This window comes from Bos indicus, chromosome X, assembly GCF_029378745.1.
Source record: "Bos indicus isolate NIAB-ARS_2022 breed Sahiwal x Tharparkar chromosome X, NIAB-ARS_B.indTharparkar_mat_pri_1.0, whole genome shotgun sequence".
Classification (NCBI taxonomy): domain Eukaryota; kingdom Metazoa; phylum Chordata; class Mammalia; order Artiodactyla; family Bovidae; genus Bos; species Bos indicus.
Genome location: NC_091789.1, coordinates 59,294,756 through 59,314,127, shown reverse-complemented (window position 1 = coordinate 59,314,127; position 19,372 = coordinate 59,294,756). Strand labels below are relative to the sequence as shown.

The window sequence follows — 19,372 nt, the reverse complement described above, 5'->3', positions numbered from 1 at the left end:
TTCTCCCTTTTGAAATGGGGAATACTTATCCTATGTCTGTCCCACCATTGTATTTTGGAAGGTAATAGTTTCATAGTTTCATAGGCTCACAGATGGAAAAGAATTTTGTTCCAGGATGAAACACCCTGCATCTCATCCATATAAGATTTATATGATATTTAGGAATGAGAGTTAATACTGGTATAGATTAAGACTTTGGGGGATGTTCTGATGGAGTGAATGTATTTTGTATGTGAGAAGGACATGAGTTTTTAGAGGGGCAGACTGTTATGGACTGAATTATGTTCCTGCCAAACACCACCCTGACTACCAATATGTAACCAATTACATGTTCAATGACCATAAAAATATGACATTATTTGGAAGTAGGGTCATTGAAGATGTAATCAGTTAAGATGAGTTCATACTAGAGTAGACTGGTACTCCAGAGTGGTTCCCTAATCCAATATGGCTGGTGTCCTTAAAGAAAAACTTGGACACATATACAGCCACAGGGAGAATGCCATGTGAAGACGAAGGCAGAGATTCAAGTGATAACTTCCATAAGCCAAGGAATGCTAAAGATTGCCACTAAACCACTAGCAGCTAAGGGAGATGCATGGAACAGATTCTTCCTCATAGCCTTCAGAGGGAACCCACCCTGCCTATACCTTGATCTTGGACTTTGGCAGCTGTAGAAAACTATACAACTTCCAGTAGCACTGCTCATTTTATACGATAGAAAAAATGAAAAAGCATATGCTATGTATATACTTAATACAAATGACTTACTGTTTGCCACTTGGGGTTTGTGTAATTCTTTTCTTCGGGACAGGGTTTGAACTTGCACATGCAGAATGACATTGAGATCTCCCAGAACCATCATCGTGATGACGTTTACCATCTTTTTCCTGACTTTGACTTTCTTTTCTAGCTGCTTCAGATGTTGAGGGTCGCTTAGCATTCTAAAAACAAAAATTTGAAGAAAACATTTTAAACTAATTCACAAGAATTATTTCTCTCTTAAAAGACTCTACACTTTTAGCATATCCATTTTTCGTAACTTGAGTTGTGACAAAACTTTGTAATCATAACAATGCTTTTATAAAGTTGATTTATCTTAATCTAACTGCTAGTAACATATTTCAAAAAGATAAACAAAAGTTTTTCTTATGTAACTGTAAAGTTGGATTAGATGCTTCTTTCCATAAGAATAGTAATCTTAGAAATAACTTTTAAAAACACAAACTCATGGAAAAAATTAATTTGTCTTGATTTTGCCTAGAGTTCAGAAGTGGCCTCTTCTACAGCATTTATCCTCCAAGAGTCATTGCTACTTCTTAATAAAATTTGGGTAGAACTGCCAAGTCTGACAATAGAGCTAAAAACTTCCAGTGGGAATGTACATATACTTTTGGCCTGGACATAAGGTAAGAAATGAATGTAGTCAAAAATACGACCTGGAAATCTAAATAAATGCTATCATGACAGGCTCATATTACATAGAAAGCAAAACCAAAATACCAAGTTTGGAGGGCCTAGGGAAATATCAGAGGCTGTGACTTTAGTCCAGACTGCTCCAAAATAAATGACATAAAAAGAAAACAAACTAAAAATGAAGCTTTTCCTTTTAGGTTTACATCATTAAGAGTTAATACATTTGAGTTCTGAATGAATTGTACAAGATATAATGCCGGGGAGGCGGTCCTAAGATGGTGGAGGAATAGGACAGGGAGACCACTCTCTCCCCGACAAATTCATCAAAAAACATTTAAACGCTTAGTAAATTCCACAAAACAACTTCTGAATGCCGGCAGAGGACATCAGGCACCCAGAAAAGCAGCCCAGTGTTTTCGAAAGGAGGTATAAAAAAATATAAAAGACAAAAAGAGAGACAAAAGAGATAGGGATGGAGCTCCATCCCGGGAAGGGAGTCTTAAAAAGAGAGACATTTCCAAACACCAGGAAACACGCTCACTGCCGAGTCTGTGGCGAGCCTTGGAACCACAGAGGGCAACATGACCGGGAGGAAAAATAAATAAATAATTAAAACCCACAGATTACGTGCCCAACGGTAACTCCCCCAGTGGTGAAGCAGTGCAGACACCTGCATCCGCCATAGCAAGTTGGGGCTGGGCAGGGAGGCGCGGGCTGCATTGCTTAGAGTAAGGACCGGGCCTGAATGCCCCGAGGGCAATCTGAGGGACCTAACTGGGACAGCAAACCAGACTCGGGGATAGCTACCACGTGAAAAGCCCTAACCTAAGACACCGCCAGGCCCACTCACAGAACAAAGGACTGAACAGAGCTAGCCTGCTGCAGACCATACCCCTCCGGTGACAGGCAGCCAGAGCTGGAAGGGGGCAATCACAGCCCTAGAGAGACATTATCTACAAAACTGCAAGCAGGCTTCTTTGCTAACTAAGACTTCTTGGGGTTCTCGACGGTCAACATCCGCCTGAGAAGGTGCACTGGATGTACACCAAGAAAACTGAGCGACAGGGACGGGGGAAGCGATAAGTTGCAGCGACCGCGCTCGCCAAACACCTGATCACCTGAGCTGCTCGGACCTGGGAAGGGCACAAAATGCAGGCCCAACCAAATCTGTGCCTCTGAGGACTACCCCAGCACCTGAACCTGAGCGGGTTAGACCTGGCAGCTGCATGCAGCCCAGGGCTGGCCTCAGACGGTTCCCGGCGGAGCAACCTAGAGCCTGAGCAGTGTGGGCAGGGAGGGTACACGCACCATGAGCGGCGGCAAACCCAGTGTTGCCGAGACACTGCAAGCACACGCCAGTGTTATTTGTTTGCAGCGTCCCTCTCTCCACACAGCACTACACAAGTGAGCCTAAAGAAGTGTCCAACACCGCCCCCTTGTGTCAGGGCGGAAATCAGACACTGAAGAGACCAGCAAACAGAAGAAGCTAAAACAGAGGGAACCGCTTTGGAAGTGACAGATGCAATAGATTAAAACCCTGTAGTTAGTACGGACTACATAGGAAGGGGCATATAGACCTTGAGAAATATAAGCCGGACCAAGGAACTATCCAAAAATGAAATGACCCAACACTGCCCACAACACCACCAGAGAAAGTCCTAGATATATTTTTACTATTTTTACTATCATTCTTTTTTTAAATTTTTAAAAAATTTTAAAGTCCTCTATTACTCCTTTAATTTTCATTTTTATAACCTACCATTACTTTGCAAAAAAAGGACCCTACTTTTTAAAGCAAACTTTATATATATTGTGTGTGTGTGTGATAATTTTGTGTGTGTGTGTGATAATTTTTGTGACTTTTTTAATTTAATATTGTATTTTAGAAAATCCAACCTCTACTCTAGATTTTTAATCTTTGCTTTTTGGTATTTGTTATCAATTGTGTACCTTTAAGAACCCAATCCTCAGTACCCATTTTTACTTGGGAGTGTGATTACTGGCTTGATTGCTCTCTCCCCCTTTTGACTCTCCTTTTTCTCCACGAGGTCCCCTCTATCTCCTCCCTCCCCCTTCTCTTCTCTACCTAAATCTGTGACACTCTTTGGGTATTCTGGGCAGTGGGTAACACTTAGGGAACTGACTACTGCCTGGATCTATCTCTCTACTTTTGATTCCCCTTCTCCTCCTAGTCACCTCTGTCTCCTTCCTCCCTCTTCTCTTCTGTGTTTAACTCCATGAACATCTCTGAGTGGTCCAGACTGTGGAGTGCACATAAGGAAGTGATTACTGGCTAGCTTGCTCTCTCCTCTTTTGATTCTACCTCATCTCATTTGGGTCACCTCTAACTCCCTCCTCCCTCTTCTCTCCTCCATGTAACTCTGTGAATGTCTCTGGGTGTCCCTCACTGTGGAGAAACTTTTCAACTTTAACCTAGACGTTTTATCAATGGTGCTGTATAGATGGAGAAGTATTGAGGCTACTGTAAAAATAAGACTGAAAACCTCCATGTAACTCTGTGAATGTCTCTGGGTGTTCCTCACTGTGGAGAAACTTTTCAACTTTAACCTAGACGTTTTATCAATGGTGCTGTATAGATGGAGAAGTCTTGAGGCTACTGTAAAAATAAGACTGAAAACCAGAAGCAGGAGGCTTAAGTCCAAACCCTGAGAACACCAGAGAACTCCTGACTCCAGGGAACATTAATCGACAGGAGCTCATCAAACATCTCCATACCTACACTGAAACCAAGCACCACCCAAGGGCCAACAAGTTCCAGAGCAAGACATACCACGCAAATTCTCCAGCAACACAGGAACACAGCCCTGAGCTTCAATATATAGGTTGCCCAAAGTCACTCCAAACCCACTGACATCTCATAACTCATTATTGGACACTTCATTACACTCCAGAGAGAAGAAATGCAGCTCCACCCACCAGAACACCGACACAAGCTTCCCTAATCAGGAAACCCTGACAAGCCACCTGTACACCCACAAAGAGGAAACTCCACAATAAAGAGAACTCCACAAACTGCCAGAATACAGAAAGGCCACCCCAAACACAGCAATAGAAACAAGATGAAGAGACAGAGGAATACCCAGCAGGTAAAGGAACAGGATAAATGCCCACCAAACCAAACAAAAGAGGAAGAGATAAGGAATCTACCTGATAAAGAATTCTGAATAATGATAGGGAAAATGACTCAAAATATTGACAAAAAAATGGAATCACAGATAAATAGCCTGGAGACAAGGACTGAGAAGATGGAAGAAAAGTTTAACAAGGACCTAGAAGAAATAAAAGAGAGTCAATATATAATGAATAACACAATAAATAAGATCAAAAACACTCTGGAGGCAACAAATTGTAGAATAAGGGAGGCAGAAGATAGGATTAGTGAAGTAGAAGACAGAATGGTAGAAATAAATGAATCAGAGAGGAAAAAAGAAAAACGATTTTAAAGAAATGAGGAAAATCTCAGAGACCTCCAGGACAATATTAAATGCCCCAACATTGAATCATAGGAGCCCCAGAAGAAGACGACAAAAAGAAAGACAATGAGAAAATACTTGAGGAGATAATAGTTGAAAACTTCCCTACAATGGGGAAGGAAATAATCACCCAAGTCCAAGAAACCCAGAGAGTCCCAAACAGGATAAACCCAAGGCAAAACACCCCAAGACACATACTAATCAAATTAACAAAGTCAAACACAAAGAACAAATATTAAAAGCACCAAGGGAAAAACAACAAAAAACACACAAGGGGATTCCCATAAGGATAACAGCGGATCTTTCAATAGAAACTCTTCAGGCCAGGAGGGAATGGCAGGACATACTTACAGTGATAAAATAAAATAACCAACAGCCCAGATTACTGTACCCAGCAAGGATCTCATTCAAATATGAAGGAGAAATCAAAAGCTTTACAGACAAGCAAAAGCTGAGAGAATTCAGCATCACCAAACCAGCTCTCCAACAAAAGCTAAAGGATCTTCTCTAGACAGGAAACACAGAAAGGGTGTATGAACTCAAACCCAAAACAACAAAGTAAATGGCAATGGGATCATACTTATCAGTAATTACCTTAAATATAAATGGGTCGAATGCCCCAACCAAAAGACAAAGACTGACCGAATGGATACAAAAAAAAGACCACTATATATGTTGTCTACAAGAGACCCACTTCAAAACAGGGGACACATACAGACAGAAAGTGAAGGGCTGGAAAAAGATATTCCATGCAAACAGAGACCAAAAAAAGCAGGAGTAGTAATACTCATATCAGATAAAATGGACTTTAAAACAAAGGCTGTGAAAAGAGACAAAGAAGGACACTACATCATGATCAAAGGATCAATCCAAGAAGAAGATAAAACAATTATAAATATATATGCACCCAACATAGGAGCACCACAATATGTAAGACAAATGCTAACAAGTATGAAAGGGGACATTAACAATAACACAATAATAGTGGGAGACTTTAATACCCCACTCACACCTATGGATAGACAACTAAACAGAAAATTAACAAGGAAACACAAACTTTAAATGATACAACAGACCAGTTAGACCTAACTGATATCTATAGGACATTTCATCCCAAAACAATGAATTTCACCTTTTTCTCAAGCGCACACAGAACCTTCTCAAGGATAGATCACATCCAGGGCCATAAATCTAGCCTTGGTAAATTAAAAAAAAACTGAAATGATTCCAAGCATCTTTTCTGACCACAATGCAGTAAGATTAGATCTCAATTACAGGAGAAAAACTATTAAAAATGCCAACATATGGAAGCTGAACAACACGCTGCTGAATAATCAACAAATCACAGAAGAAATCAAAAAAGAAATCAAAATATGCATAGAAACGAATGAAAATGAAAACACAACAATCCAAAACCTGTGGAACACTGTAAAAGCAGTTCTATGGGGAAGGTTCATAGCAATACAGGCATACCTCAAGAAACAAGAAAAAAGTCAAATAAATAATCTAACTCTACACCTAAAGCAACTAGAAAAGGAAAAAATGGGTTAGTAGAAGGAAGAAATCTTAAAAATTAGGGCATAAATAAATGCAAAAGAAACAAAAGAGACCATAGCAAAAATCAACAAAGCCAAAAGCTGGTTCTTGGAAAGGATAAATAAAATTGACAAACCATTAGCCAGACTCATCAAGAGACAAAGGGAGAAAAATCAAATCAATAAAATTAGAAATGAAAATGAAGAGATCACAACAGACTACACAGAAATACAAAGGATCATAAGAGACTACTATCAGCAATTATATGCCAATAAAATGGACGACGTGGAAGAAATGGACAAATTCTTAGAAAAGTACAACTTTCCAAAACTGGACCAGGAAGAAACAGAAAATCTTAACAGACCCATCACAAGCACGGAAATTGAAACAGTAATCGGAAATCTTCCAGCAAACAAAAGCCCAGGTCCAGACGGCTTCACAGCTGAATTCTACTAAAAATTTAGAGACGAGCTAACACCTATCCTACTCACTCTTCCAGAAAATTGCAGAGGAAGGTAAACTTCCAAACTCATTCTATGAGGCCACCATCACCCTAATACCAAAACCTGACAAAGACGCCACAAAAAAAGAAAACTACAGGCCAGTATCACTGATGAACATAGATGCAAAAATCCTTAACAAAACTCTAGTAATCAGAATCCAACAGCATATTAAAAAGATCATACACCATGACCAAATGGGCTTTATCCCAGGGATGCAGGAATTCTTCAATATTTGCACATCAATCAATGTAATACACCATATTAACAAATTGAAAAATAAAAGCCATATGATCATCTCAATAGATGCAGAGAAAGCCTTTGACAAAATTCAACATCCATTTATGATAAAATCTCCCCAGAAAGCAGGAATAGAAGGAACATGCCTCAACATAATAAAAGCTATATATGACAAACCCACAGCAAACATTATCCTCAATGGTGAAAAACTGAAAGCATTTCTGCTAAAGTCAGGAACAAGACAAGGGTGCCCACTCTCACCACTACTATTCAACATAGTTTTGGAAGTTTTGGCCACAGCAATCAGAGCAGAGAAAGAAATAAAAGGAATCCAGATTGGAAAAGAAGTAAATCTCTCACTGTTTGCAGATGACATGATCTACATAGGAAACCCTAAAGACTCCACCAGAAAATTACTAGAGCTAATCAATGAATATAGTAAAGTTGCAGGATATAAAATCAACACACAGAAATCCCTTGCATGCCTATACACTAATAATGAGAAAATAGAAAGAGAAATTAAGGAAACAATTCCATTCACCATTGCAACTAAAGGAATAAAATACTTAGGAATATATCAACCTAAAGAAATTAAAGACCTATATATAGAAAACTATAAAACACTGGTGAAAGAAATCAAAGAGGACACTAATAGATGGAGACACTAATAGATGGAGAAATATACCATGTTCATGGATCAGAAAAATGAGTATACTACCCAAAACAATCTATAGATTCAATGCAATCCCTATCAAGCTACCAACAGTATTTTTCACAGAGCTAGAACAAATAATTTCACAATTTGTATGGAAATAAAAAAAAAAAAAACTCAAATAGCCAAAGCAATCTTGAGAAGTAAGAATGGAACTGGAGGAGTCAACCTGCCTGACTTCAGGCTCTACTACAAAGCCACAGTCATCAAGACAGTATGGTACTGGCACAAAGACAGAAATATAGATCAATGGAACAAAATACAAAGCCCAGAGATAAATCCACGCACCTATGGCCACCTTATCTTTGACAAAGGAGGCAAAAATATACAATGGAGAAAAGAATCTCTTTAACAAGTGGTGCTGGGAAAACTGGTCGACCACTTGTAAAAGAATGAAAGTAGAACACTTTCTAACACCATGCACAAAAATAAACTCAAAATGGATTAAAGATCTAAATGTAAGACCAGAAACTATAAAACTCCTAAAGGAGAACATAGGCAAAACACTATCCGACATAAATCACAGCAGGATCCTCTATGACCCACCTCCCAGGATAGTGGAAATAAAAGCAAAAATAAACAAATGGGACCTAATTAAAATTGAAAGCTTCTGCACAAAAAAGGAAACTCTAAGCAAGCTGAAAAGAGAGCCTTCAGAATGGGAGAAAATGATAGCAAATGAAGCAACTGACAAAGAACTAATCTCAAAAATATACAAGCAACTCCTGCAGCTCAATTCCAGAAAAATAAACGACCCAATCAAAAAGTGGGCCAAAGAACTAAACAGACATTTCTCCAAAGAAGACATACAGATGGCTAACAAACACATGAAAAGATGCTCAACATCACTCATTATCAGAGAAATGCAACTCAAAACCACAATGAGGTACCATTTCATGCCAGTCATAATGGCTGCTATCCAAAAGTCTACAAGCAATAAATGCTGGAGAGGGTGTGGAGAAAAGGGAACCCTCTTACACTGTTGGTGGGAATGCAAACTAATACAGCCACCATGGAGAACCATGTGGAGGTTCCTTAAAAAACTGGAAATAGAACTGCCTTATGACCCAGCAATCCCACTACTGGTCATACACAGCGAGGAAACCATAATTGAAAGAGACATGTGTACCCCAATGTTCATCGCAGCACTGTTTATAATAGCCAGGACATGGAAGCAACCTAGATGTCCATCAGCAGATGAATGGATAAAAGAGCTGTGGTACATACACACAATGGAGTATTACTCAGCCATTAAAAAGAATACATTTGAATCAGTTCTAATGAGGTGGATGAAACTGGAGCCTATTATACAGAGTGAAGTAAGCCAGAAAGAAAAACACCAATACAGTATACTAACGCATATATATGGAATTTAGAAAGATTGTAACAATGACCCTATATGCGAGACAGCAAAAGAGACACAGATGTACAGAACAGTCTTTTGGACTCTGTGGGAGAGGGAGAGGGTGGGATGACTTGGGGGAATGGCATGGAAACATGTATAATATCATATATGAAGCGAATTGCCAATCCAGGTTCGATACAGGATCCTTAGGGCTGGTGCACTGGGATGACCCGGAGGGATGGTATGGGGACAGAGGTGGGAGGGGGGTTCAGGATGGGGAACACGTGTACACCCATGGCAGATTCATGTTGATGTGTGTCAGAACCAATACAATATTGTAAAGTAATTAGCCTCCAGTTAAAATAAATAAATTTAAATTAAAAAAAGATATAAATCTAATTGTGGTTACAATCAGAGTGCTTTCAGAGATATACTATTAATTCTCTGCCACCATACCCGTAGTGTTTCAGATGCTGAGGCACTTTGAGTTGCACTGTGATATGGGACATACTTTATAACCGTAATTATTCCCTGAATTGCAATGCGCTTTTGTTCCCTATACTGCAGATCTTCAATCTCCACCTTTACTTCACTTATAGCTGTCAAGAGTGATTCAACTGCAAAAGAGTAATTCCAAGGAAATTGTAAGTTTTAAAGAACTGAAATTACAAAAACAAGAATTAGATTTGCAATGTAATTTCACAACATGAAAATTATAAACTTGCTAATAACTTAAATATGTGAGACTTTGTGTTTATATTTGGCATCCCCTTAGGTGATGTTGGTAAAACTGGCAAAATACATTTCAGTTAAATTGTTATACCGTCTTCTAGTCTGGTGTCTTAATTTGAAACAGAAATTTTACATATTGAATGCAATTTATATATCATACTTCAAACTATAAAGTGTTGCTTAGCCATTGCATAGAAGCACACATGTTAATATTTTCTATATTCTATATGCTATATATAGCATATACTACATATTGCTGGCATTATGAAGTATAGAAGGATGCCAATATTTAGCTAATGATAGATCAGTATTTCAAAGTTTCTTTTTTTCCAAAGCTGTGAAATTATCTCACAGCTTTTCAAAAAGAATATATGCTAAACTTTTCAACTATCATATTTTAAGTCTACTAAAATAAATTAATGTCTCTCATCAGTACTTATTCTGAATCTCACTAATTTTGATATCATTTTTATTTAAAGGTGGAGCCTCAGCCATGTTATATCCAATACACAGTCATCCACAAGTTTTGCAATACACATATCTATAAGTTTTGCAAACCTTCAGATACAAAGAGCCAACTGTAATCACTGTATATCCCTTATGTAAGGCATTTGAACATCTGAAGATTTACGTATCCATGGGGCTCCTTGAACCAATCCCCTATGGATACCAAGGGATATCTATGTATCATTTCATAAAAGTGGCCTAATACAGTTATATCTTGGTATCAAATTGTCCAATGTATCCTTTCATAAGTTTAATTTAAATAATATTATAAGAGTTGGGATCTACCAACTCAGATTTGATCTCAAAGACCTTAAATCAAGATATCTCCATTTAGTCAGTCTATATTCCTTTTTCTTTACAGTCTAATAAAATCAAAATATCCTTTATGGGACATGACATATGTTTTTATATCTTTATAAAGATCAAATTATTAACAGTGAGTATTGCTACACTCTGGCCTACTCAAATTAAAGAGTAAAGATGACTAAATGACAAGGCATATACCATACATATAGCATATAATCATAAACGACTAGTAATTTCATCAGTACCTTTAAGAGAACTACTATACTTCCAAAATGTCTCTGGCACTGGTGGATAGGGGTAATATCCACCTATAACAGTATTCTTCCCTTCTCCAGAATCGTTCTTCTCTTTAACCCACTGGATAAAGTTTTTTACCTTGGCATCATCGTTTCGCAGCTGGCCTTTATGACCTCATTGCACGAAGGGTAAAAAATAAGGGAAAAAAAAAATAAATCACTGTAGTAAACCGCCTGGACTTTTTTGTGTATAAAAACATTTTAATATAAGATCAATCTCATGTCACCAAGAAAAGAAGTCAACTTATTCACTATGTAGCACATAATTATACTGAATATGCATACAAAATTATCAAAGATGGTAAATAAATCCTAAATCTAGAAGGAAATCAAACATACTACAGTTTCTGTGGACTACACTGTAGCTGTCTGTAGGATACCAAAAAAAGCCAGAAGAAAAAGAAAACTAATAGTCTGGACTTTTCTAGCTATCCAACTGGTTAGCATCTTCTTAGAAAACCAATTTTTATGTATTAACCTGAAGGTATGATAGCACATATGAACTAAATTTTCTGTGAATATAGCTCAGCATTTAAACTCATGCTTTTGAAATGTACTTAAGTGTCATTTACATCTGATACTATTAGTATATTTTAGATCTGATATTATTCATATTTATAAAATGAGGTATAAACAAAGATGTGTATTACATCCTTCCTAGCACTCTTCTTTGACAAATTTCCTAATTACCAAGATGGTAGCATTCTAGTAAGTAAAACATTCCACAGTACTCTCTCATTCGTCTGATTTTTTTGCCCACATTATCAGAGAGAATGGAAAAAAATAATAAACTTATAGATAAGCAGTGAGACTTTGCTTGCTATGTTAAGTAAAATGCAAGTCTGGGAACCAAAATTTAACATACATTTTCATTTTAACATTTTAAAACTACTGTTAGTTGAATCCTTATTGTGATACAGGGCCAAACAAGTCTTCAATCTGTGAAGCCATTTATGATTATCTAACTTAACATTAAGCAGGAATTAAAGTTAACCAAAGGACATAAAATTCTCCAGAAATTCTTCAGAAAGTCAGAAAATTGTTGCTTGAATTGTAAATCATCTCGAAGCAACAGATTTCATAGGCTGTATATTCTTTGTTGGGGCCTCCTGGTGGCTCAGATGGTAAAGAATCTGCCTGCAATGCAGAAGACCCGGGTTCGATCCCTGGGTTAGGAAGATCCCCTGGAGAAGGGAATGGCAACCCATTCCAGTATTCATGCCTGGAGAACCCCATGGACAGAGGAGCCTGGTGGGCTAGTCCATGGGGTTGCAAACAGGCAGGTACGACTGAGCAACTACTGTGCACACACACACATACTCTTTGTTAAACCAATCTTATAGTGAAGGAGTTCAAAATAAGGCTATCTTGTGGTTGAATGTTATAATAAAATTTAATTTAATGAAGAGAAAATATATTAGATTTCCAATTAAATATATACAAAGAAATTGCTTACAAGTCATAAATATGTGACTCTCGTTTGTGGTGGTGAGGTAAAGCAGTTTAGGTACTTGATCATCATTTCTGACAACTTTCAGCTGTGTACACGTGAAATATGTCACTGCAGGAAAAGAAAACACTTATGAAATTATTTATGCATTTCAAAGGGAAATACCTAGATCACAATCTAACAGAGTACTTCTCAAGTTTTACTGAACTCAGGAATCACTTGGGATAATTGTTAAAATGTAAATTCAGATTCAGTAGTTTTAGTGTGGGGCCTGAAATTCTTTGCTTAGTGAGATCTTAGCACTAGTGATACTAGTGCTGTTAGCCCTTTGACCACACTTGGAGCAACAAGGATCTAACACTTTTCCTTTAGCAAGTATTAATACAGCAGCTGCACATAACCGAAGGCCCTGCTTGCTGGACAGCTGAAGAGTGAAAGTCTTTTAATTGGCCACACAACTGAGTGTGAACCGTTATTTCCTACAGAGAAAAAAAAAAACTGAGCTTCTCCATGTTTTCACTGATTAACCCAATCTAACCTTGATCCCTGAAATTACTCTCACTCTTTCCATCAGATAGGGCTACACACTATTAATGTGAACTTGTTTATGCAAGTGTTTTAATTGTGTTTATCTCAATTAGACTTTAAATCTCAAAGACAGGGCTTCTACCACATATTCTTTTCTGTTGGCTTTCCTCACCAACTAGATAGACTAAAAAGAATCCTTGAAAATGAGATTATCATGTCTTCAGATTTCAACCACTTTCAAAAGCTATCAACTGTTTTGTAACTATCAGGTTATTTAGGAAGAGTTTACTTATGCAAAAATATCTTTAAAATTTTAACTTATATGTCCCAAAACAGTTGTCTTACAAATCAGGAAATGAAGAAATAAATATAAATACTTGCAATTTCCTATCAACAGTAAGCTCTCATTTGAGAATAAATATTTTCCTAGAGCATGATAATATCTATAAATTCATTTCCTGTATCTCTCATTTACTAGTTCTTTATTTTGGAGCAATGAAAAGAAAGAAAATCTGTTCAAATGACTAAGAATAATTCTCTTGATTTATACAGTTTTTCATTTATTTCAAAAATTATACAAAGATGTGAGTATTCATTATTAAAGATGCTGACATAAGCATACTAAAGAAATCTCTAATTCTAAGTTCATGGTTGCTAAAAATAAGATATTTGAACCTAACACCTTCTAGCTGTTTAAAATCTCTCTTGACCTTTATTTCCTCACCCATAAATTTGTAAAAACATCACCTCTTTAAAAGGTAACTGTAAGTACAAAATTAAGTAACATCTATGAGCAACTAATATATAGTAAGCAGTGAAAAAGTTTTCCCCTTAGTTCTTCACTTTCCTTAATGAAAAGTAAAAAAAGTGGCCCTGGGCCGGTGGTGCCCCAGCGTGCACACACCATGGGCCTTCCACAGCACCATGTATCGCCAAAGCCTGTGATTCTGAGCACACACACATAAAGTAAAACAGATGCCCTACTACCAAAGGATTCTGGTACTGTTCCAGAAGATCCTTAGTTATGTTCTCCTTCATAGGTCTGAAGCTTCCTTAATATTCACCATTTATTTCACAATTTTTTCCTTCACTCTTGGTCAAAAGATGAAAATGAATAGTGATTGTTGTCAACTCTTGTACTAGAGTAAATCTCACTAGGCTCCATATAAACTTTTCTTAAAAGATATATTTCATGTTTCCATAAGAAATAGAATGTGACTACATGGCAACACGTCTGTGAAAAATCATTTGCCAAAACCTGTGTCAGTTAGCTATTAAAACAGCTATAGTGGCTATAAAGAGAGAGGGATCTGGCCATAAAACCCATCTAAATTGTCATGAGCGATCATCACTATCAACCATCTATGCCCTGAGAGAAGTTATATGAAAGGTCATAGCCCCACTTACCTTGGAAACCTGTACCTTGGTTTTGGTCAAAATTCTCTTTCTGCTCTCCCCTCCAATCATAGTTGGGGTAATGTTTAGTTCTATTCATATACATATATTTTAAAATTTTAATCTCACAAGCATAAGGTGGATTCTAATGAAGTAATATCTGAATAGTGGGTAATACCATTTTACAATAGAGAATAAAGGGGTAGCAGAACAGCCCTGTATATGGTCTCTAGGTATCCTGATGTTCTACCATTTCTATGTTGTTGTCGATCAAAAAAAAAAAAAAATACATGTAGTCAAGATTGGGAATTTCCTCAATTTTGGCAAGCATTTAACAATCAGTATTTCATTCATATACGTATTTGGAAAATAGCTCACCATATCTAAAATAGCTTTATGTTACAAATTCAAACAAGGAAAAATTTCACTGAAGTTGTTATAAGAAAGTATTAAATATATTTTTCCTCATCAAAATAGATTTGTAGACTAAGTTGTTACATAAAATACATAGTAGGACATACTTTAAATGTCTTGAAAGTAGTGGAAAAAATACCTATGTATATGAATAAATATAAGGGGAAAAATCAACACCAAAGTAAAATATTGACCAGGTGGTATAACACCATTAACCTAATATTAATTTCATACTCAAATGACATCATACTTACCACTGTCATTATTTAATTACATAGTTTCCCAATCCTCTACCAGTTAATTCTACATTAGTAAAGTCTTCATTGTCTTAAATGGGGTCTATTAATTCAGTTTCCAAACGGATACAAAGGAAATGGTCTATGCTTTAGTTTCACAGAATTTCAAGTTTTTATGTCTAAAATGCTAAAAGTGAGAATTAATAAGAGCACCTGTTTTCTGAAAAACTAGTTTCAATCCCAAATTAATTCTGAATAGAAAACCAGAAGACAGTTAATATCTATAATACCACTTATAATATTAATATAGAAAAAAATTTATATGTGCTATCAGATTGCTTGAATTTGCTAGCTCAGTATCATGGCATTCTGTAAGTTAGTATACTCTACTATTTTTTTCAGTTAATGATCCCATTTCCAAATATAAAATGATAATAATATTTGAACTGAGTACTTGGGTAAATATGTTCAAAGATTTCTGGCTGAGATGTTGAAAACAGCTCCACTATAAATGGTTGTTCTGAAGTCCCGTCAGCAATGTGAATCCAGCGATATGACCAAAAATCTTCACGGCTCTCTATATGGATAGAATATTAGAATAAATGAAGACAATGGATTATGCACATATGAACACAGAATTATTCACTGAAATACATTTTATGACTTTCAATATCAGAAGCTTACCCTTCTTTTTTGACCGCTGGACCCTTCCTACAAAAACCAAAACTCCAATAACATCACAGATATAATTATTTGGCATCTTATCCAGTTCTGATCTAAAAGAAGGAAAATTATTAAATAGATATTTTATTTTTAAATAGCAAAAAAGCATTCTACAAATACGAATGAAAATACATATCTATTTAACTGCTACAGCATAATTTGGGGTAGATTTTGAGCAAATTATAATACCTTGTTTCAGTGACTAACAGTGAAAATTCATATTTGAGATATTTTACAAGAATCTATTTTACCTTGTAACAAAACGGTGATTTAATTTTGGCAATCTCCATTCTGGTTTCACCTGTTTTTCTGGGATGATAATTATATTAGGAAAATCTCGAATATTCAGGCAGATTTCTGAAAAAGAAATATATTACTTTAATATGATATACATATAAAATAATATACACATGTATATATCACACAGCAAAAAATAGATTGAATGCTTTGAGTCCACCACTAAACCTAAGAACTAGATCATTTTCAATAGCTTTCTTCTATCTATTCTGACATTATCACATCCACTTATCTTTGTGTTTTACCATATACTTAAATTTTTAAAAAGGTTTAAAAAAAATCACTTAAGTGTTTTTGCCCAAATAGTACACTATTTGGATTTGTTTTTGAACTTTAAATGAATGGAGTAACACCATAATGTAGTATTCTAGGGCTACTTTTTTCCCCACTTAACATTATGGTCTTAAAATTCATCCATGCAGCTGCGTGTAGCATTTTTTTTTTTTCTCCTTTCTACTGCGAATAATGTTCCAGGGCGTTGATATACTACAATTCTATTTACTCTTGATCATATTGCTGGACAAATGGGTTATTTCCAGCTTTTGTCATAACAAACAGTAACTATGAATTTTTTTCGACATATCTCCTTGTACACACAGGCAAATACTTTCTAAGGTATTATATCCAGAAGGGAAAACCTGGATTATAAAATATGCAAATGTTCCACTGTATAGGATGAAGAATTTGCTCAGTCATGTCCGACTCTTTGTGACTCCAGGGACTGTAGGAGCCTACCATGCTCCTCTGTCCATGGGATTTTCTAAGCAAGAGTACTGGAGTGGGTTGCCATTTCCTTCTCCAGAGGATCTTCCCAAACCAGGGATCGAACAAGGGTCTCTAACATTGTAGGCAGATGCTTTACTGTCTGAGCCACCAGGGAAGTCACTCTATAGGATAATTCCAAACTATTCTAAAGTAGTATTTATTAACTCTTCACTTAGTTTATTAATATTATAAATATTTATTAATATTTACTAAATATTAAATATTAAACTATTAACAGTTTCAGCAGCAATGTACAAGAATTCCATTGAGCCACATCCTCTCCAAATTTTGGTTCTGTTAAATTTATTTATTTATTTATTTTGGCTGTACCACGCAGCATATGGAATCTTAGTTCCCTGACCAGGGATTGAACCTGTGACTCCTGCAGTGGAAGCACAGAGTCTTAATCTCTGGACAGCCAGGGAAATTCCTAACTTTCTTATTTTTTGTCAATCTAATGATACAAAATGGCAATTTGTTGTGGTCTTATTTTGTACTTCTCTTACGACTAATTATGTTCAACAACATTTCATATACCTATAGTTCATCTATGCATCCTCTTTCGTGAAATACTCCTAATATTTTTGAACATTTTTTCTACTGGATTGCCTTTTTCTTATTTGTATTAGTTGTTTATATATATTGCATACCTTTGTTGATTATACTATTGCAAATATCTTCACCCAGTTTTTGAATTTTTGGGGGTGTCTTTTGATGGACAAAAGTTCTTAATTTTTGTTTTATCCTTTAAAAAATATTTTATTTATTTATTTGGCTCTGCTGGGTCTTAGTTGCAGCATGCAGGATCTTTTTTACCTGTGGCATTTAAACTCTTAGCTGTGGCATGTGGGATCTAGTTTCCCGATTAGGAATAGAACCTGGGCCCTCTACACTGGGAGCATGGAGTCAGCCATTGGACCACCAGGGAAGTCCCAGAAGTTCTTAATTTTAATGTAGTTAAGCTTATTAATCTTTCTTTTATGGTTACCATTTCTTTGTGCTATCCACAAGATGCTTCCTTATCCTAAAGGCAAACAGATACTTTCTGTAAGTTCTTCTAAAAGTTTTGCCTATCATATTTAAGCATTTGATATCTCTGGCATTGATTTTTATAGCTGTGATATAGGAATATAATGTCATTTTTTTTCTCTTCATATTGTATGCTCAGTCGTGTCCAACTCTGCGACCCCATGGACTGTAGTCCACCAAGTTCCTCTGTCCATGAGGTTTTCCAGGCAAGAATACTGGAGTGGGTTGACATTTCCTCCTCCAGGGAATCTTCCCAAGCCAGGAATGAAACCTGCATCTCCTGCATCAGCAGGCAGATTCTTTACCACTATGCCACTATTACTCTTAATAGAATTTATCTAAAGCTCTTATTTCATTTACATTTTCTGTCCTTAAAATTTTCTTCATACCAAGTTCCTTTCCTTGCTGACAAATTTGTAATAACAAACATTAATTTCAGATATTAATTTGATTCTAAATACTTCCCAGCTCATGTGAGCCTGAAACTCACTTAGCTTAATTTCTTTTGTATTTTGAATTGTTTGGTTTGTAAGTACTTACTTTTATTTAAGCCAATTAAATAGAGCTCTTTTACAAATCAACCAAGGCAATGTTATCCAAAGTCAAAGATACATATACACACACAGAGACCTTAGTTCTTATTTTAAGATTTCAGTCCTGAGTCAGGTTCAGCAATGTAAAACCCATCAGTTTACAAAAGAAGTTGCATTAAAATTGGGTTTCTGACAGATGAAACAAGTCAGATTCACTTGGCTAGATGGCTAAATATTTGCAGAAAAAGCATTTAGGATTTCTGTTTACCTTGGACAAGCCAACTTCTAGTTTACCCCCTCTAAAATTTGCATTTTAAGAGACAGCAGAGATGAGTGGTCCTGAGAAGACCAGATAGGACACTTGCATCTCAAAGATACAGGCAAGTTCTTCCTAGGATGACTTTGTTTCCCTTTTTGAAAATATTTACAAGCCTCTTAAGATAAACATGGAAGATTTGGGAAGTGGTAAAAGGACTGGAGGGTTTTGGATTAATTTTGGAGCCACCCTTCTGGTCCTGTAAAGATTACATTTGTAAAACAAGGATAGTTTTGTTTTTCCTTTTTTTTAAAAAAAAAAATTGTGTGGCTACCTCAATGAAACTGAAGGACTGACATACCAATTTACCTATGTTGGAAAGTTTTTCCCTTTCTAGCTTAGGGAAGAAGGCCTCTTGGGAAGGCTCAGAGGCAACACTTAGCCTCCTGTAAATCAATCTGGACCAAGGGGGAAAGAGGTGACAGTAATAGGAAAGATAGGCTGAGGAATCCACCTCATAGTCTTGCCAGGAAGGCAGCAGCCAGGGAAAAGTGGGCTCAGTGTTATGCTTGAACCAGATGTGTCTGGCATTGCACGGAAGTTGTCTTGTTGGGGGTGGATACCCTATTAGCCTGGTCCATTCCATGATCCCCCTTATCCTG

At 36.5% G+C, this 19,372-nt stretch overlaps 1 protein-coding gene across 2 annotated transcripts in view; it reads right to left on the bottom strand.

Moving 5' to 3' along the window:
* The window catches only part of RADX (RPA1 related single stranded DNA binding protein, X-linked), a 98,674-nt gene that overhangs the window by 51,690 nt on the left and 27,612 nt on the right, over window positions 1–19,372 (bottom strand). For both annotated transcript variants that reach the window (XM_070785184.1, XM_070785183.1), the window contains exons 4-10: window positions 16,082–16,187; window positions 15,792–15,883; window positions 15,562–15,684; window positions 12,541–12,645; window positions 11,034–11,198; window positions 9,700–9,860; window positions 772–944 (exon numbers count right to left, since the gene is read on the bottom strand). In XM_070785184.1, coding sequence (XP_070641285.1) covers window positions 772–944; window positions 9,700–9,860; window positions 11,034–11,198; window positions 12,541–12,645; window positions 15,562–15,684; window positions 15,792–15,883; window positions 16,082–16,187 — 925 coding nt within the window. The remainder of the gene's footprint in view (window positions 1–771; window positions 945–9,699; window positions 9,861–11,033; window positions 11,199–12,540; window positions 12,646–15,561; window positions 15,685–15,791; window positions 15,884–16,081; window positions 16,188–19,372) is intronic.